This window comes from Arvicola amphibius, chromosome 1 (genome assembly GCF_903992535.2).
Source record: "Arvicola amphibius chromosome 1, mArvAmp1.2, whole genome shotgun sequence".
NCBI lineage: Eukaryota > Metazoa > Chordata > Mammalia > Rodentia > Cricetidae > Arvicola > Arvicola amphibius.
In genome coordinates this window covers 105,196,656-105,218,335 of record NC_052047.1, presented here as the reverse complement: position 1 = coordinate 105,218,335, position 21,680 = coordinate 105,196,656, and the positions used below count along the sequence as shown (strand labels likewise).

Sequence of the window (21,680 nt, the reverse complement as noted above, 5' to 3'; positions counted from 1 at the left end):
ACAATTCTAAAAGAGTTCCCAACCAAAGGCTATATTGACTACCTTTGCCAAGGGCCTGAGGAAGCTATTAGTATTTGTTTCTAGATTGACACCCACCTGCACTGTCCCATTTTAAATGTAGTTTCTTACCTGTTAATACTGGTTACTTGAAGAGATAAGGTGGCTTGCTCACATCTAGACTTCAGAGATAAGAGAAGAAAACTTCAAGAAACAAAATAAAAACATGTGATATGTATTTCTGTGTATTGCAAGAAAGAGAACAGACACGGTGTAATTTAATAAGTAACAAGACAGTAAAATGGTCACCTACCTATACAGGAATAGACCATGGAATATGAACAATTCACTTTCTTCTAATTATTACGAAAGAGCTCCCAGCCCTTCTCAGGGAACAATTTGCTTTATAATAAGCAAATTCTTTTATCCACACATCTTTGAAATGTACCACTTGTTTCTAGCAAAACACTTCCTTCTTACTAACTTCAAACTATGAGACAAAGGCTAAAACATATGCAAGTTTACTAAATAGGTTAATTGGTCCTTTGCTTGGGAAAAAGGGTACCAGACTGTTTCTAACAGTATTTTTAATGTTTTTATTAGTATGCATTTATTATATCTAGTAATATGTCTCATTATGACATTTTATAATTTCACTTGATCTGTTTAGATAACATTCACCCTCATTATCTTCTCTTATCTTCCCATTCCTGAAACTCCCCTTCCTTTTCCCAAACTAGATTTTTTTTTTTTTACTTTCATGTCATATTTGGTGGTGGTGGTGGTGGTGGTGGTGTGTGTGTGTGTGTGTGTGTGTGTGTGTGTGTGTGTGTGTGATTGTGTGTGTGAGTGCACACACGCACATAACCTGATTAGTTTCATAAAAGTTGTTCACAAATGCCTCTCCTTATCCTACCAACCAATAACCACCTGTAAATCCTCATGGAGAGGTAGACTCCCGTGAGCATTTTCGCTATCCAGGGTAAGAAGTAGAAGGCCCCACTTGTGCATATGTTGTGTGAATTCAAGCTGCTGTGAATTCAAGAGGGCAACACTAACAGCAGGCCTAGAAGTCAGTGTTCCACAGGCTCTTACTACTTTGACTCTGACATTCCTTTTGCATTTTCTCTCTTAGACAGTTGCTGCTCAGAACACCTAGTCAAAGGCACCCCACAGGTTGTTTGGGACAACAACCTATGCTGTTGCCAAGAGTGTGGATCATTCTCCACAAACTGATGCAAGGCCCCAGTGCTAAAGACCTGCTTCTGTGGGGGTGGAGTAGCTTGAAATCAGGGATTGAGGAAACCAGCCTTGACCTAGACAATGGGCACTAGTCATATGTTAATGAAAGGGTCACAAATTCCTTTTGTTAGAGGTACGAAGAGTGACAGTTTTATCAAGCAGGAACTTTCCTCAAAGCCCCAAGGAAATAGAGAGCCTTAATCAAAGGGAAAAGGACTGGAGGAGCAGACACTACACTACAGTGTCTTAATCTTACTGTACTATACAGGCCTGTTTGCCTCATAAAGCTCCCAAAAGTTCCCATTATACCATTCCATTCTGATTTCTCTGTGTTTATTAACGAGCTCTTGCCCTTAGCGGGCTCAGGCTGAGGATCTGAAATGTAGGCATTTCTTCCTTGGGATGAGGTGTGTCTATTAAATCTCCAACTTTCCTGTTCTTGGTGTAAGTAGGGGAGTATATTGGAATTCCTGATTCCACAGTGGCAGAGATTTTTTTTTTAAAGAATTATTTTGTGCAGGGAGGCCAACGTTGTACACATTTTTTGTCCTTTACCAAAGCCCCCACAAAATTCCCCAAAGGGAAGGGCATTGATACTGAGAACCACTAAAAATGAAAGTAAAAAGATGCTGGAAAAGTGTGGTCTGGAATATTGAAATGCGGGAACTTTGTAAAGCAGCAATGGTTGCCATTTGGGCCACACCACTTGCACCTATACAACTCCCTGAACACGGAGATGTCTAGCTGGTGCTTTCACCACTATATTCCAGCCTATTTAGTATAGAAAGATACTCTGTGCACTATCAAAAGAGAAAGTAAACACCAAGTGAACCACAAACCCTTTATCTACAACGGTGTTCTACCTGCAAGATATGCTAGGGCAATGATGGCACAAAGTTTATGGCAGTAACGAACCAATAACTGATTTGACATAAGGACCATTCTATGAGATGGAACCCATACTCAGCACTGCTCGGGTGGCCAAGAATCTGAGACAAGACAGAACTAAGGTAAAATCAAATAATACTTGCCTAAAAATATAGTGATAAAGTGACTCCTAAAGGTATTCTGCTATACTCATAGACTGGTACCTTGTTCAGCTATCATCAGAGAAGCTTCCTCCTGCACCAGATGAGAGCAAGTAGAGACACACAGCCAGACATTATACAGAGAGTAAGAGACCTCAGAACACTCAACCCTAAATGGGATGTCTCCCTTTCAGAGCACAGGAACACTTCAGAAGAGGCAGAAAGAATTTAAGAGCCAGAAGGGATGGAGGACACCAAAAATAAATAAGGCCCTCTAAATCAACATTGCTAAAGTCCATTTGAGCTCACAGGGACTGAAGTAGTACTCATGGAACCTGCACAGCTCTCTCCCAGGTCCTCTTAGTTGATATTAAGGTTTCCTGTTAGTGTTTTTATGGGATTCCTGAGTCTGCATGCAAACCAAGTAGTTTCTGATTCCTCTACCTTCTCTTGGGATCTTTTCCTTCTATTGGTCTGTCTTGTCCAACTTCAATGTTATAGTTTTATCTTATTATATTTATTTTGGCACAGTGAGGTATAGAGCCAGACAATCAGTGCTTCACAGAGAGACCAAAGGAGTACTCCCTGGGAAGCTGGTCTCTTTGTGATTCACAAATTGGCTCCATTTCTCACATACCCCAGTGTCCCCCTCTTACACATCTTGGGTAAGAGGTGCACATAATCTCTGTCCTGATATTCTCAGAAAGGAACAGCCACATTGAGCTCAGCTTTGGTTTCACCTTCATTAACCTTCTCATTACATCTACCCAGCAATCAGGAACAAGGTTTTTATCCACAGCTACTTGGCTTTATGACCACTCCATCTACTGCCCATATAAACATGGGGCCTCATTAGCTTCAATCAGTTCTGTCCATGCTATATGAATAGGAGAGGTTTTATACACTGAAGGAATGGTTCACTTCTCTATTCTTTCTGTAGATCAGTTTCTGACCAATGAATAACCTGGTTATCTTCATCCTGGGTCCCTTAGTTTCAGAAAATGAATTCATTGGTAGGATACAGGTGACCCTTAGGTTTTAATTCATTCCCACTTTCTTATTTTATGGTGCTCCTTCATCACTAATATGGCATCATTAAGACCCAAATAATCCTTAGATATCATGTGTTATGTCCCAAATTATTTTTTTAAAATCTGTTTTCCTGAATGGAACAGTTGACAGAGGTTTCTGAACCACCCGGTCCCACAGCCTTTCAGTCCCAAAGAAACACATGGAGGCCTACATTAATTATAAATTGGTTGGCCTATTAGCTCAGGCTTCTTATTAACTAATTCTTGCATCTTACATTAACCCATTATTCTTGTGTTAACTACGTGGCTTGGTACCTTTCATTAGCAAGGCATTCTCATCTTGCTTCCTTTCTGTCTGGGTGACAACTGCAGACTGCGTCTTTTCCCAGAATTCTCCTGTTCTCATCACCCTGCCTCTACTTCCTGCCTGGTTACCCCACCTCTACCTACTTCCTACCTGGCTACTGGCCAATCAGCATTTTATTAAAAATAATACAAGTGACAGCATGTCCCACAGCTTGGAACTAGGTCAATTTATAGTTTTCCAAAAGGAAATCTAACATAGAGAAAGATAAGAGGTCACTGTAGTAATTAGCAGAGGCATTTGTCATGCAGACTGAAGAGTCCAAAAATAAGGAAATAAAAATATAAATTCCAAAAATAAAAATAAAAAAATATAAAGTTACAAGTCTAGGAGAATGAAAGCAGACTATCAGCAGCTTTCTCAGCAGATCAAGGATCAGTCATTCACAGTGAGCTATTTTCTTGGATGCCTGGGAAGCCTCCATTAGCTTGGGTCATTTCATTTCTACAACTAGCTATTTTATTTACAAAGCTAGAGATTTTCACTACAAATTGAGAGTAGTGTCCTGGCCATCCTTGATAAACAACAGATGTGAACTGAGTTAACCTTTAAGAGACAGAGATATGTAACCTCGGGGTTAGGCACTGTCTCTGTTATGGAAAACTGGCACCATTAATGGGGAGGCATGGAGTTTCAGTATACATTGCCTGGAGGTACCAGGAGACACACTGGACAAAGTATAAACACAGATTTGACTAATGAGCTCTGATAATGGAGGATTTAAAGTATGGCAGTCTGTGTCTGAGTTTTACTTTGAGATAGTGTGAAAAGCTTTCTGCTATCATCTAAGTTCCCAGCCTAAGAACCAATTAATTCTAATTTACTAACCTTCTTGTATTACTAGCAGTCCCTTTTCTGACTAATTGTAAAGACATCTGTTTTCTTGTAATTAGTAACTTTCACTGTAATCTACTCTAAAACATATTTCATGATAGCTTCCTAGTTACCCATTGATGTTAAAACTCACTCCCCTCCTTAGGGTCTATGTTGACTGACCCATGGGGTCAGGGAAAGATCATAAAAATTCCTTTGTTCAGAGCTAATGTGTGGTGCCCCTACTATAAAAAGTGGGTTCAGAAGCCGACCTTTTGCCACAGTGTAACAAACACTATCTCTGGCTGTGGTCTCAGCTAGCTGATAAGCTTCTGTGCCCTGTGGTGTTTATTTTTTATTTTTTATTTTTAAGTTTGCTTCTGTTTTTCCAAGGAATTCTAGGTTTCTGGAATAAAGTTTGTTTCTGGTTTATTAGACTTGGTGATGTTCTCATCTTTGTGTGACCCCCCCTAAACCCAACACAGACTAACTCTCCAATGGCAGGAATGCCTCTTTCAAGAAGTATCTAGCTTTTGATGTTCTATTTCTGTTTCTTTTTCCTTAAGATACAAATAATACTAAACAATAACCAGGGTTGTTATGAGAATTAAATTGATAGTTTGTTTTAAAATATATTGGGCCTAGCAATTTATTTATTTATTTACTTATAAAAACTATTTTCTTTTTTTAGATTTATTTATTTATTTTATGTATGAGTGCTCTATCTGCATGTATACCTTTATGCCAGAAGAGGGCATCAGATCCCACTATAGATGGTTGTGAGCCACCATGTGGTTGCTGGGAATTGAAATCAGGACCTCTGGAAGAGCAGCTGGTGCTCTTAACCACTGAGCCATCTCTCTAGCACCTGGACCTAGCAATTTAATCTCCCAATAAATGGCAGCTATCATTGCTGTGATTGTCACTAAAAAAGAACTGTTGTTGTCGCTGCTGCATCTGCTGTTATTGCTATTGATGATGATGTGTTGAGTCTCGTTGGAAGAAACTGCGGTCTTAATGAACCTCCACTTTGAAAAGGAAAGAAAAACAATTATGTGGGATGGATGATTCCCACACATTCAAGGCCCAATAGAGTTCTTTATCAGCAACTCCTTTTGATACATAGAGAGTTAAAGCCTTTTGTATCTGTTCATCCATCAGCTTCAGCTCCAGACTCCTTTATTCCTATTAAATTCATTAATTTTGCAAAATATTTTTGCAAAAGTCACGCTAATCTGATTGTCTATTATGAGAAGGGAGAGACACAAGTGTGTCTCTTCAGCACATGGTCTCTGCAGTGTGGGCTTCGGTCTACAGTCACTCACCTAGAATCCTGGCAGTTGATGCCAGGACATAGAAGAAAGTTTGATGGAAGTAAAGTATACTGGCAAAAAGAGGAGTGATATTCCAAATATAAGACTCTTGTTCTCAGACGGTTTTGCTTTCACTGTCAGTATCAAATCTTGAAATCGTCCTAACGTGATGCTAACCTTTGTCCCAAGACAAGATACACTTATCCCTTCAACATTGGCCTCCTCTGTTGATTCTGATTCTAGTCCCCTCCCTGAGTGTTCTGTTAACAGCATGAGAACTGTTTGGGGACTTGTTAGTGACAGCTGAGTCCCCTGAGAAGAAGCATTGGACACTTTAAAAGGACCAGGCATTTCAAACAGAAACTGCTCACTATTCGTGAAGCTAATCTGCCATTGAATTCGAGGTCTGAATTGAAGTATGTCATCTAAGCCCTTCTCTCACCAGCTATTATTGCTCAGGTACGTTACAAGCAGAGTCACATAGAGCAGTTAGAAGAGAAAACTGCACTCCTAGATGGTATACTGAGCTCTGCCTCCCAGCCGTGTCCCCACACCATAAAGAAGGTTTTGATGGGTGAACGTGGGAACAGTAAACTTAGAGGCATAGTCCTATCTTAGCTACTATGCATGCTCTTATAAAAGGAATGTTCACTTTTCTACTTAATCTCTCATTGCTCTTCTTGTCAGAATGTAGTTCTTTGATCATTAAAATTTCAAGTGTAATTGATACCTTTCTTACTTAAACTCATATTATGATAGTTAATGACTACAGTGAATTTTGCAACATCTTGGAATATTCAAGCTCCACATTAGGTTATGGTATTCCTTGGGAGAAATTTTGTAGTTCTTTAATGTTGTAAATGGTATATACTAAGGAGGAAATAATGAAAAGGAATGAATGAGGGGAGAAAGAGGAGAGCAGAATAGGAGAGGAGCAAGGATGAAGAAGAGAGAGAGAGCACTAACACAGACAGCCTTCTACACATCACCTGCTCCTGCTGTGGCCTAGCTCCCTAGGTAGAAAGAAATCCTGTCATTGGTTAACAGCTCTTTTCACATTTGGTAAGAGAATGAGAATGCTGGAAATCAGAGAGGACTGTGTTAGTCAAAAGAAAATAACAAGAAATCTGTTGTGCGACATCACTAAAGATCGATAACAACATCAAAAGCCAAAAAATATGTACTATAATTAATGATAAAATGCTTCATTAATTTAAAAATTGATATATTTGCATATAATGATACAAAGAATTCAGTTTAGAGAGGCAGGTTCTGTTACAGACTTGGATGGTATCCCTTTGTAGGAGTAAGTTAGAGGAATCAGCTGACGCATTGGTCTGAAGTGACAGTGACCAGCACTAAGAATTATTCCTTTTTATTTCTACTGTGTCTCATCTTCCTCATTTACTTACAGATTTATGCAGCAAGTCTGTAACTAGGTTCCATGCCTGTGCCAGAGTTGAGAGCTCCAGGGATGAAGCCAACCTGTCCCTTTGGTGTGAGCCAAGATTCCCTCTCCTTTTTCTGTTCCCTGCTCTCCCTTGGCACAAATGAATATAACTACTAACAAAAATAAAAGATGCAAGGAAAATGTTTGGAAGTCAAGGCCATATTAGACTAAAATGCCTGGTGAAATATCCTCTGTGTCTGAAGATGGAGGGATGATAAAGACGGCCCTTGATAGCCCTTATTTCTCAGACTCTGGAATGAATGGAGTGGGTGGAAGAGCACAAACTTCACTGGGAATCTGTACATCTTTCTAACTGGTGGCATATTTCCATTCTGCCATTTTCTCTCCTGATCGACATTCTCATTCTCAGGATGATTGTGCACCATGGTCCAGCTACTGGCACTAGGCTCTCTAAATCCCCTATTCATTTCTCTGCTCCTCACTTTCTCCCTCCCCAAGCCTTCACTTCTCTCTTGCATCCATGCTATTTACCCTATCTTCCTTTCCTTATAGTGATCTACTTTTTCTTTAAGAAATATAAAATAATGTGGTTATTATAAAATTAAATTTTTCATTATTGCTTCTTTTAATTTAAATTATGGGTGGCAAAGATGGAGAGAGAATTATATGTTTTAATTATGTTCCATGTCCTTCTGCATTTCAAACAAGAAGAGTTTTGAAGGAAAGTAAGACTATCATTAACTTCCTCCTTCTTCCTTAAAATGTTTCTGATATCACACCAAACTACAGATTTTCTTTCAGCAAAAAAAGATCATAAAGAATATTCACTTTTTTCTTAATGTCTAAAATCCAACAAGAACCAATTCTTTAATATCTCCAATTTATAAAAACCTTCTGTGAGTCACTACGGACTTCACACTACAGTATTTTTAAAACAACCTTCTTCATCTTTTATACAATTACCGGCAGTAACCAGATCTTATTTATATTGTCTCATTTTTCCTTGTGATTCTCTGATATATCCATTAATAAAATTAATCTAATTTTATGTGCCATTTTTTATTTTAGCATTTCCAGAGCTATGACATAAGTCCCAAACTCTGCTTTCTATGCTGTATCTCCTACCAATTTTTCCATACAGATGGCAGCTGCCATATAGTATAGATTCTCACTCAAACCAAGCATACACACACACACACACACACACACACACACATTCTAGATACCCACATTAATGCTTCTAGAAATTCTAGAATCCCTTTTCAATCTTGCATTCAATATGCCCCAAACTTAACTGCATCTAGCAAATGTGTTTCCTCACTATTACTTTATGTCTCAGTTCATTTACTATTGTGGTATAAATTGCCAATTGCCATGCAGACACACCAAAATAGGGAATTCACTGTGCACTAAATTTACTTTGATCTGCTTGGTTCTTGTACAGCTACTTTTCTGTGCAACAGCAACATCAGTGCAGAGAAACGACAGCGTTGACTCTGGATGGAATCATGGTTTGGATTTCATGTTCAGCTCTTGTTTGGCCAGGAAACTTAACCAGATCATTTGACCTTTTTGTCACTGTTTCCTCATTGGCATTTGGCTCCTAAGAATAGAACTTCTGTGGCAGAATTAGTGTCATCATCGAATGGTGTGCATCTAGTTTAACAACAAGGCAATCACCACTTCAAACTTTCTAGGCTGTGATGGATAGTAACTAGTCCCTGTACGTTGTGCATAGGACACAACTGCTTTTCAATGACTTGGTTCTGAAGGAATAGCAAAACAACCCTGTTCAGCCATTATAGGCAACTATGCCAAGATGTCATATCAGTCCTAGCCAAGACACATGACTCACTCTGAGCTGAGTTCTAGGCAGTAGAGTCTAGGCAATAGATTTAAGGCTCCCTTCCTGTGTTCGTTGTGCAGGGTTGAGGCTCACATTTTCTGCTCCATTTCTAGTAGGTAATTCTGCATGGTACTTTTTAGTTTGAGTTTATCATGCATATGAGGTGATTATGATTGCTGCAGTTATTAAATAGAAAATATTTCTAAAGGATAAATACACCACAAAGTATTATATGAGGCTATTTCATTGAATATTAGAGAGATCAACACTGGAGGCTGTTTCATAAAATCTATAGGCTATAGAGATCCACTATGATCACCCACTCTGCCACTGTAGAAAGGGTAGGATAGATGAAGTCCCCCACCTGCATGTTTGTCCTGACTCCCTAGCCCTGAACATTTAGATGATAAGGGATTCAGCACTGTCACTCATTTATGTGGACTATATTTTATGCCCTAGGTTGGCGGATGTGAGATTATAAAGCCATGGTCATCTTTTACAACAGCAGTCTCCAAAAGGCCACTTTCTTTCTGACAGGCTTTCAAGGTTTGGAAGAGCTCCATGGCTGGATCTCCATTCCCTTCTGCTCCATCTACTTGACAGTGATTTTAGGGAATCTTACCATTCTCCACATCATCCGGACTGATGCCACCCTCCATGAGCCCATGTACTATTTCTTGGCCATGCTAGCCCTCACAGACTTGGGGCTCTGCCTCTCCACACTGCCCACCGTGCTGGGAATCTTTTGGTTTGATGCCAGAGAGATCGGCATCCCTGCTTGCTTTACCCAGCTCTTCTTCATTCACAGCTTGTCTTTAGTGGAGTCGTCTGTTCTGCTCTCTATGTCCTTTGACCGCTACGTGGCAATCTGCAACCCACTGCGCTATTCCACAATCCTGACACCCAGAAGGATTGTGAAGATGGGACTGAGCTCAGTGCTGCGAAGTGCACTCCTCATTCTCCCTTTACCATTTCTGCTTAAGCGCTTTCATTATTGCCGCTCTCATGTGCTCGCCCATGCCTACTGTCTGCATCTGGAGATCATGAAACTGGCCTGCTCCAGCATCATTGTCAACCACATCTACGGACTCTTTGTTGTGGCCTGCACTGTGGGTGTGGACTCCCTGCTCATCTTCCTCTCATATACACTCATCCTTCACGCTGTACTAGGCAAAGCCTCCCGCCAGGAGCGCCTCCGTGCCCTCAACACCTGCATCTCTCATATCTGCGCAGTGCTGCTGTTCTACATCCCCATGATCGGCTTATCCCTTGTTCATCGTTTTGGTGAGCATCTTCCCCGCATTGTACACCTTCTGATGTCTTATGTGTATCTGTTGGTACCACCCCTCATGAATCCCATTGTCTACAGCATCAAGACCAAGCAAATACGCCACCGTATTATCAAGAAATTTGAGTTTGTAAAATCACCTAGGTGTTTTCAGTAGAATTAGGTTAAATTGAAGAAAAAGTTTGGCCATATATAAAAAGTTTGGGCACTTTTTAAAATAGGTTCAGCTATGTTGTGGGAAAATACTCTAATCTCACTTATTAACAACAATAAAAAATAGTAGGTGTGCAATTGACAGTCTGTGTGGCATTGAGGGAGTTACCTACCTCTCTGTCTCTTTAGTTTTCACAATTGAAAGAACATAGAAATAAATATCCCTTCCTTTCCCATGTGGATGCTGCAAAGGTTTAATGAGGCAATTCATAGAAATCTCTAACAGTACCTGGTAAATATATAATTCTCCATGTTTACCGATGTTCACAATGTGAGAAAGTGCAAACTGGCATGTGTTTCCTCCTTCAGTCCTCACTGGTCTATGGAATTTAACTAGTGGTTCTTTTTAATTTACATTTTGATGCATTTTACTGACTTATTATCATAACAATTTTTATTCATTTGCACATATCTGACCCATATCCACAGTAGTGACTTTTCATGATGCCACCCTCTTATACACATGTATATAATGTGCACAGGTACACATGTGTGTGCATGCACATTCACACAACATTCACACTACTGTTGTTCATATTGTTTCTATGTTTGTATGTTTTCTTATATGCACAGGCACACATGTGTGAATGCACACTCACACTGCTGTTGTTCATATTGTTTCTATGTTTGTGTTTTCTTATATGCACAAGCACACACGTGTATGCATGCACACTCACACTGCTGTTGTTCATATTGTTTCTATGTCTGTATGTTTTCTGTGCCTTGCTTATTTGTATTTGGTGTGTATGTTGTTACTGTCCATTTTGTGTCAGTTTGTTTATTATCACATGTGTCTAGATAAATAAGTAACAAACTATGGTATTTCATATTCTGACACAGAACAAAGTATCATCTTCATAAACTTCACTTAGAGTCATAAGAACTATAAAGGTTTGGTTCAACAATCTCTTTTTGTCCAGTGTCTTAATTCCAGATACAATAAATAAAGCTATTGTAACAGAAACAAAAAGATGTAACATTTCATTATGAAGAGAAAGTAAATAAAACTAGCAACACTATAAGAAGGTTTACTGCATTTAAAACATGATCAGTTTTAGGTTCTGGTCCTCTGTTGTAGGGAAGGCAACAGAATATAAAACTATGAAAGTAGTTATGCTTGCATGGTATACATAAGCACATGTGATAACACAAACAAATGTAGAGCCTACAAACTTAAAAATATAGATTCCTATGAACACACATCCTAATGGATTTCACCCTTCATGTGGCCCAACTGCTTTCTAGTCAGTCATCATTTAATTACTGCAAATGCCTGGTGAATTCAGCTTTTCCTTATTTATACTGTCTGCTCAGTTGTCATGAAGGCCTAAGACCATCAAGTGATCACTTCCCATCATTTGAGATATATTGCATGCTCATAATTATCAGAATTCCATAGATAGAACAGCTTTGAATCAGAAGTTTGTATTACTCCTCCCTGACCAACAAGCAAACACCAAGCCCTCTGCCTACAGCAGTTTCACATGAGCTTAGCTCTGACACAGCTGTCAACTCCAAAAAAGGTCTTACAACATTGCTGCATGTTTGGTATGTTTGCTACCCCAATTCTCTCGCCTTCATTCTTACACAGAGTGGCCTGCATGGCAGTGCCTAGTAGCCACTTCTTTTTCTTCTTTTTAATAATTCTGGAGATAGAACTCAGGTCTTTGTGCATATTGGGGCCTCTGGCACTGAACTTCATATGTAATCCTTCTACACTGCTCTTGGGAGCAGATTAGAAGCAACTGAAAATGTCTTGTGGAGACTCTTACTCCTCAAATTAATTAATTTATTATTATTTTCACCATGTCTTGTTTTGAATGGCTCTGATTTTTTAATTTTTTAGTGGAAGTTATTAATCTGAATTCTAACTAAAAGATATGCTTGTAATCTTAAAATGGTCATAATGTTCATATAATAAAATGTCAAAACCCAATAATTTTTATTGTAATTTTCTCAAATTATTATTTGACAACATCTACAACCATGAAAAGGATTATTTCCCTTCCAATTATTGCATAAGCCTTTTAGAGACAAGAAACAGTGAGACCAACTATTATAATAAATATTACATATATCTGATAAAATATAATAAATATTACATATATCTTTGGTGTGCTTAGAACCACACCAAAATCTGCCTTATTTAAAAAGCTGTACTCCTTATAACTGGGCACTTTAGGTTTAGTGAACTCTAGTTTCTCCACATCATATTCTATTTTTAACTTACAAAACCTTCATGGAGACTTAAAGTTGACAGAATAAGTTTGTCTTTAATATAAATTATTCTCTATGTTCTTTCTGATTAAGATTGTTAAAAGTGAATCAAAGATTAATCACACTTCTTTTTTTCTTTCTGTCTCTTTATCTCCATTTTTTTCTCCTCCCACTTTATAATGTGGCATTCAAACTTAGACAAAATATTTTTAAGACTAATTTTATTATTCAAGAGCTCAGGTTTAGAGCTGATAAAGAAGTATCATCACAGGAAGTGGAGAATAAAATGTATTATAAAACATTTTTGCTATAAAATGTGTTAAATATATAAATAAATAGTTGGCAGAATAGAGGATAAGTAAGTGTTGTAGGTGAATCATTTCTAACTTGCAAGAATTGAATATGGAACTATATTTAGACACAAGGTCATGAGACAAAATGGAATCAATAAAGTAGGGCCAACATCTGATAAATAATGTACTGTAAGAAGTGATGTGAACACTTAAGGAGAAGACAGGGTTGTATGTGCACAGGATGAAATGTAGGGACCATTGTTGGAAGATGACCCATGCAATCCCAGAGGGGAAGATCAGAGCTGTATATACCCTATTCTTGGATGTTGACACCTTCCAGACTGTGGGGGAAACCTGCTGCTGGAGAGCTCCCTGATCTGCAGTACTTCGTTATGTCATCCTACCTCCAAGTGCACCCTTATAACCCTCACTACGTCTCAAATTCGTGACCTCATTTTCTGACTATATTGTTGATTTTATAAAATTATTTATTATATCACTTTACCACACACACACACACACACACACACACACACAAGTACACACCCTACTATGTCAATTCAGTGTTTTTTCATATGTCCATGTGTTTAGGGCTTGCAGCTAGATAATTTATCAGATTGATCATACATGGAGAAAACTCTCTCCTCTCCCCCCCCCCCCAAAAAAAATTCTGTAGTTCTCCTGAGGATAGGACTTTGTGGGCTGTTCCCAAACACATTGGCATGGCCATTTGTGTGGTCACTCGTCAGCTCTTTTTTTTTAGGCAACCATATCATCAATGTTTCATGGGTTCTGCATCCATGATAGGCCTAGAAGACACAATCTACCAAAAAAAAAAAAAAAAAAAAAAAAAAAAAAAAAAAAAAAAAAAACAACCTTTGCTTCTTAGAATCTTTCTATCCCTGTCTTCCACAATGTCTTCTGCACCTTGGGTGTAGGGGTTATGTTATCAGTTGGGGCTAGACACCTCACACTTATTCTATGCATTTTTCCAGTTATAGATCTATGTAGCAGCCTCCAGCTGCTTCAAAAGCAGCTCCTCTGTTAAGAGGTGATAGCCATGCTTACATGCAGGTATAAGGATACATTTAGAATAGAGTGAGAACTGCATTTATTTAGGAAAACAGCAGCAGTAGGTTCTTCTCTAGGGTCTATGACCTCTCCAGACATGGGTAGCTGGCTAGCTTTACAGTTCCAGGCGTGAGTATTGTGGTACTGTTAAGACTGCTAGTCCAATGAGAGAGCTATTGGTTAATCCCACGATGTAAGGATCACTATTGAACCATTGTGAGGATCTTCTGGGGTGGTCATTGTTATGCTTTATAAACTTTACCGCCGGACAAGACTACTGATTACTCTTTTCCTTTGACAACTTATATAGCATCTTCTTATACATGAGAGCTAGCCCTCAAGGAAGAGTCTGCAAATTCAATTCCTCCAAGTTACGTCCAATATTTGTGGTGTCTTCAGCAACAGAGACTTACAGTCACATTCTAGGAGGCAATATTGTTTGGGGTTCCTCTGGTCAACTGCTGAAGGGAGGTGTCCCTTTTTGGCACTGCGTATCTGTCAGTTTATGGCTCTTGGGTGGGACATTATCACCTGTGTGGAGTAACTCCATTTTATACGTATAACGTGATTTTAAACAAGCTTATAAAATGATGTTTCCTCCTTTTCAAAGATCCTTGATGCTATTTATCCCTCCTACCTCACTCTCCTTCTCTGTTACTCTTTACCATTCTTCAGTTAAGTCCCTCTCCTATTTTGCCCCTTTATAGCAAAACTTTTATTTATAAATATTACATGTGCTTATCTATCCTTAGTACACACCATGTTTAATGTATTCAAATTGAACCGTGCCCTATCATACACCAAATATTCCCAGCAGCACCTACTCTGCTTTGCTGGAGTAGTGGAGAATGTGTAAAACTTCTCCATATCCTGTAGGGTTGGGTCCAAGTGCCTGGGACACACTGAGATGCTTATCTCACAAGAGCTCACTACTGTCTTTCCTTTTCCTCCCAGAGTCTGAGATAATAAGGCCCAAGAGCCCAGTCTCAGTAGGGAGCGGATTAGAAGCAATTGAAATGTCTCAGTGGCACCTCAGTTACTAAAAATTGGAGATTTCTGTATCCATTCTCCAGTCTCTCTCTAAGTTCATGGCTTCTAGCTTCAGCTTCCTTCTTCCTTGGTGTGAGCTCTGCAGCCTCTGGACTGAAGCTTGGCATTGTGACGACTCAGTTCAGTAGACAGGTGTTTAGCATTCAGCTGCGGCACCAAGAAACCCTGGAAGACTCACTCTGGCCTTGATTTTGACCACAAAACACAGACAAGGATGTCTCCTGAACATGACAGTTGCAACAACCAGTCTTCCTGACTGTGTGGAATCGCAGGTCTGATATCAAAGCATTCTCAGAAAGCAAACAGCAGCTTTCTCCACTCCCCAGCTTCCCGCCCAGGAAGTTGCCTTTCATATGGTAACAGCAGAAATAGTGATGAGAAAGGAGAGACAAGTTGAGACAGTAAAACTGAGATGAGATGGACTCGCTATTCTGAGTTCAGCATCTACCACTTCATCTACAAACAAGGTTAACGCATCTGAGGGGACTGTCTAAGAAAGAGAAGTACAGGTGTCCAGGAAGCTGCCTGACCTCGAGGAAGAAAATCTTTCTGTGACATGAAGTGATTACTCTCTGAGCCACTACAGAGTAGCATTAATAGACATCATCAAAGTTGCTAAATTTCATTCAGAAAGAGATGTCCAAGCAGAAAAACTATAGAAAAGATCATAGGTTAAATCTATTCCCACTCCCAATCTTGCCTATAGCAACTGTTTTGGTAATGATAGAGAACAACAAACCCTCCCTCTAATGGAAAGTGTATACTCTGACAGTCGTTCCTTGAGCTCTTAATAGTTACTTTACTAAGTCTCAGTCTCTGCCAAACCCCAAGTCAGCCAAAAGATGTTCACTCTGAAGTTAATGTATCTTAGCTTCATTTTCTGGATTTTATTTTATTTATATTCCCCCTGCTCCAACCTACCCTTATCATGTTTGCTGATTTCTATTCAGTGCTACCCACTTACAATTAAAAGAACAATTTCTATAGAAGGTAAGAATGGGAAAGTTTTGATATATCTGTTTGTCCTCTGTTATTTAACATCTACTCACTCCAGGCTGCTAAGCATCTACCTGGAAATGTTCACTGACCTATTTTTTCAGCTTTCACCACGAACATTTTAGTTATGGAGATTTGAGTTCCATTGCTTTTCTGGGCAGATATGTGATATAGGGTTTGATAAGATAATAATACCTTATACACATGTACATAATTTTCCAAAAATTAATGGCTTAAGAATTCTAAATGAAGAAAACTTGCAACTAAGAAAAGGAAACCAAACAGTGTATTTTTGATGTTAAAATGGCACAGAATGAAGAAGAAAAAATATAATCCCTGATGAACATCTAATTTTTGCCAAGAGCAGTCAACAAATAATCTCCATGGAATCTTAGAAAGTTTTGTAAATTGGTGTTATTGCCTTAATTTGAAAAAGTAGAAATAGGCTGCAAGGTTTTAGTTCAAAACATACTCCTCCTTCAGCTCCAACTGCCATGGCCACATCCTTCTCCCAACCACTTGTTTTTTTTTTTTTTTTAAAAAAAAAAACCATAGTCCATTGAGTCTAATCGATGCTGTCTTTGTATACAAGGATGAAGGGCCATCTGCTGGAGAATGGGCCACCTACCAGTAGTCATTTCCCTGAAGAAAACCCACTCTCCCTACCTCAACTGTCCTCACCTGATAAGCTTTGAGTGTCAAAGGTTTACTGTCGATGACAAGGAAGCTTCTATTGCAACTCTTCTGAGTTCACTTTAATAAATAACATGAACTAATTATGGAGCAGGAAAGTCTGGAGACACAGCACAGGGTTCCAAAGCTGATACCTCCAGAATCAGTTTCTTAAATTTTTTAAAGAACCAGTATTTGTAAAGGTCTGTAGGACCCTTTGCTTTATGCTAACTGCTGCTGTTTGTCTCTCACTTGTCATTCTGTAACAAAAAGCATGGCAGCTATACAGAACACTAAAAGAAAATGTTGCTCCATCCCATTCTTCTCTAAAATCCCTGAAACAGTTGTAACTTTCTCTAAGTTACTAATCATTAACTTAAAAAAGTTAACTTTCAATCAGAAAGGAAAGTATATTGATCACCTGTCATATTTCACAGAGGTGAATAAAACAAAGCCCCACTCTGCCTAAGCTTCTATTTTATCGTCATTAGGAATAGGGTATCACTACAGTAGAAGTCAAGGAACAAACTGGAAATAGACCTGTGCTCAATGGCTGAACTCCTATGTGGTTATTTTCTGTCTACCAGGATCATTGGATTTTATTCTATAGACTTTCAAACACTCGGTGTGCAAGAAGGGATAAAGTCGTATCCTAACGCCTAGGTCCACATCACTCAAATTCCTGGATTTATAATGAATCCAGCCGCTGAGTGAGTGAAGGACTCTGGTTTCACACTGTAGAAGTCAGGCATAGTCTGGCAAACCCTGCCACACACCCTCCAGGTCTATCTAGAGTCCTGTGACTGGAGCAGGATTTATGAGCTAGAACTGATGAGACTTCCATGTTAGCAGAAACAGAGAGCAGAAGCAAGTACGTACTTACCATAACCTCTGTACAATGGCTGAAACTGCAACAGAGAAGAGACAGGAAGTAAAACCATCAAAATACAGGAAAGAAAGCATAGTAATGCAAGTGAAGGAAACAGAAGACCAAAGAAAAGTGGGAACCTTAGTAAAAGACCTGACAGAAAAGGTATGGGAGGGCTTGACTGACAGTGCGTTCAGAGGGTGCAGGCTCAACAGAAGTGTGGAAAAGGAAACTTACCACTTATTCTGGAAGAGCAAAGACATTCCTAGAACCAAGGAGGTGGGCCGCTGTAACCACCCCCCCCCCCCCAAAAAAATCCATGGTCTTCATGGTAAAATACCACAACATGAAGGGAAGGAACTGACTTTTCCCTGCTTCATAACCCTTTCCCCTAGGCGCTTCCAGTTCCCCACGCATAAGAAAAATTCCACAGGCACAGTGGCACAGTCCTGAACGGCCAGATACTCAAGATCACCTCAGCTCAAGAGACAATACCAGATAGTCTGGGACATAACAGTGTCATAATTCAAAAAGTAAAAATCCATGGGTTAAGAGGGCTGATCTGAAAGCCAGAGCGGAGTGAATGAAAGGGGAGAGGAGTTTCATCAACACAAAAGCCTCTCTACTCCAGCTCTTAGGAGTTGCACGGGCTAATAAATCTCCTTACTACAGTGTCTTTGTTACTCATCGAAACTGTGAGACTGAAAACTGTTTTCTTCAGATAGATGTTGGTAAACTAAGGAGGGTGGCTCATGCCCATAATTTCAGCACTGGAGTGGTAGGGCAGGAAGATGAGGAGTCAGTGTCATCATCAGCTACACAGCGAGATTGAGGCCAGCCTGGTACACATGAGACCCTGTCTTAATCAAAAGAAGAAACCAAAAAAAAAAAAAAAAAAAAAAAAAATTGAAATAATCCCTTAAGGGAGCTATACAGTTCTAGAATTATTTGGTTCTAATCTTTTTTGTTCTGAATTTCGATTTTGCCAGTTTCAATCCATCACTAACATTTCTACAATTCATTTCAGGATTTTTGACAGATTCCAACTGACCCATTTTCTCCATTCGCAATGACACCAGGAACCCTAGGAAATGGCAGCATGTCCTCTACTTTCTTGCTGAGTGGCATCCCCGGGCTGGAACACATGCACATCTGGATCTCCCTCCCACTGTGCTTCCTGTATCTGGTTTCCATTCTGGGCAACTGCACAATTCTTTTTATCATCAAGACAGAGCCCTCCCTCCACGAGCCTATGTACCTCTTCCTTTCCATGCTGGCTCTGACTGACCTGGGTCTGTCTCTTTGCACCCTTCCTACAGTGCTCGGCATCTTTTGGGTGGGGGCACGAGACATTGGTCATGATGCTTGCTTTGCCCAGCTCTTTTTCATCCACTGCTTGTCTTTCTTGGAATCCTCTGTGCTTCTCTCTATGGCTTTTGATCGCTTTGTGGCCATCTGCCGCCCTTTGCACTATGCTTCCATTCTCACGCACACGGTGATTGGCCGAATAGGGCTGGCCTCTCTGGGCCGCAGCTTTGCACTCATTTTCCCCTTGCCCTTTATGCTCAAGCGATTTCCTTATTGTGGCTCTCTAGTCCTCTCACATTCCTACTGTCTCCACCAAGAGGTGATGAAATTGGCCTGTGCTGACATCAAGGCCAACAGCATCTACGGCATGTTTGTCATTGTTTCTACAGTGGGGGTGGACTCCCTGCTCATCCTTTTCTCCTATGCACTCATCCTGCGCACTGTGTTGTCCATTGCCTCCCAGGCTGAGAGACTCAAAGCTCTCAACACATGTGTTTCTCACATCTGTGCTGTACTTCTGTTCTATACTCCCATGATTGGCTTGTCTGTAATCCACCGCTTTGGAAAGCAGGCACCCCATCTGGTGCAAGTGGTCATGGGCTTTGTGTATCTTCTCATCCCTCCTGTGATGAACCCCATTGTTTACAGTGTCAAGACCAAACAGATACGTGATAGGGTAACTCATGCCTTTTGTAACTAGATCAGTTCATAATATGCTATTTCTGCCAAGGCTTGAAATAGAAAAGATAAATTTTTGTTTAATCAAGAAATATAGAAGACTGAATAAATCACATCTCTCGCATAATTATCTTTTTCAGGTGGATGTTGATTAGTATAATTCATAATTGTGTGGTAAATCATATTGCCCCATTATGTCAGCAGAAATATGGCTAATCCTACTTTCCACACAAGAAAAGGAAATTCTTAACATTAAGAGATGAAAGCTACTATTCTCTCCCCCATTCATTTATTTATACCTTTATTTGTAAACGTTCTGCTTGGAGCCTTCTTGTGGAACGCAAATACCACACTAAGAAGACCAAGTCCCATGGGCTGATCACATGAAGATGTTCCACCTACAAAGCTTATATAAGAGCATTAGTTAAGTCAGTGTCAACACCAGTGAGTGGAAATAATTCAGATTATCCCAGCCCTTATCTGTCTAGCCTTTCCAGTGGGCAATCAGTGACAGAATCAGTTCTACTGTGATCCCAATCCTAATACATATTAGTAAAGAAAAGAATTTTTAAGAGACTAAATTTTGGATCAGTTTTTAATTTTGTTGCTCAAAGTAAAGTGTGATTGAATAGCAACAGAAATGGGACATGATCTTCAATCAGATGATGTTTCAGGAAAGAGAGGATAAAGAAATCTTTCTTTGGAGTGACAGCACTCAGCCTTAGAAGACATATGGGAGCTGGATCATTGACGATTGTAGAGGGAGGGGCTAATATCTCTCAAGCTGCTGGAAGCATGTCCAAAGCTGAGTAGAGATGAACAGGAAACAGTGTATTCAGAGAATTAACTGAATTGATTTTTATTTTTAATTTTTATTTATTTACCTGTGTTTGAGAATTAGTGAGACTGTAAATGTGCACACATACACACTCATTCCTATGTATAAAAAGGACATCAGATCCCTCAGAGCTGACATTTAGGGTATTTATGGGATACCCATCTTGTTACTTACGTGTTGAGATCCAAATTCAAGTTCTCATAATTAAGTAGTTAAGTGCTGTTTACCACTGAACCATTTCTCCAGTCATTTTTGTTAATGTTGTTGCTGCTGTTGCTATTACCTTGTATATCCAGGAAGTCTGAGGACAAGGATAGGGAAGTGGAAAGTGGCTAATCATAGATAACATCATAAAAGTCATAAAGAAATGAACCAATCAAAAGTATTTCTAAACCCTCTCATATGTGCATCATGATTATACCAAAACATTGCTGGATATTAAAAGTAACTTTCTGAGAAATACATATTAATGGAACACTTGACTGGAGTTATTTATGGAGCAAAGGGGCCTGAATAAGGTGCTGTGGAGGGGATTTTAGAGCACAGAGGGAGCACAGGGATGGCATGCCCTTGCACAGTAGTCCATAATACAGATTTCAAAACAAAGACTGGCTAAACACGTTTATGTGGAACCACATCTCACTCATGATTGGTCTCTCACACTTGTCACCATACCCACACCATTCACCACCAGTGTCTCATCTTTTCTGGCATGAAAAAACGACTCTACAAGGGTGCCTATGGGTGTACTTTAAGAATCATCATGTGTGGAACTTAAGATTATCAGTGCAGAGAAAACTATGAGATGGAACATTCAAAATGGTTTAGATCATAGGTGTCTGTAAGCACACGAACTTCACAGGAACAGGAACAGGTTTGTGTGTAATTCTACCATTGAACTCCATGTTTGTGGTGTGGGCTTGTAATTCCAGTACCATGAGTACAGACAGTCCTGGTCTCTGATACCTTCTAATGAAGTAAAGAGTTACACGGATAAGTTGCAGTTATGTTTAGAAGACTTTAGCTTCTACGTAACTTGGGTAAATTGCAGTAACGTATTTGACAAAATAGTGGTGAGATGGTTTGAGTTCAATTTTCTATTAAATCATAGCTAACAATTTCCACCTTGCAAAACTGTTTCCA

The 21,680-nt window shown here is 39.5% G+C and overlaps 2 protein-coding genes across 2 annotated transcripts; both read left to right on the top strand.

The window, feature by feature from the left end:
• Positions 1–9,530: 9,530 nt before the first annotated feature.
• LOC119817959 (olfactory receptor 51G1) lies at positions 9,531–10,490 on the top strand. The gene has a single exon (XM_038335471.1). The coding sequence runs from the start codon at positions 9,531–9,533 to the stop codon at positions 10,488–10,490; it is 960 nt and encodes a 319-aa protein (XP_038191399.1).
• Positions 10,491–18,782: 8,292 nt separating this feature from the next.
• Positions 18,783–19,721, top strand: LOC119821261 (olfactory receptor 51G2). Its single transcript, XM_038340199.1, has one exon. It carries the CDS (start codon positions 18,783–18,785, stop codon positions 19,719–19,721), a length of 939 nt encoding a protein of 312 aa, XP_038196127.1.
• The last annotated feature ends 1,959 nt before the right edge of the window (positions 19,722–21,680 follow it).

Coding starts and splice junctions, on each gene's coding strand:
- LOC119817959 (XM_038335471.1), top strand. CDS start 9,531: ATGGTCATCTTTTACAACAGCAGTCTCCAAAAGGCCACTTTCTTTCTG.
- LOC119821261 (XM_038340199.1), top strand. CDS start 18,783: ATGACACCAGGAACCCTAGGAAATGGCAGCATGTCCTCTACTTTCTTG.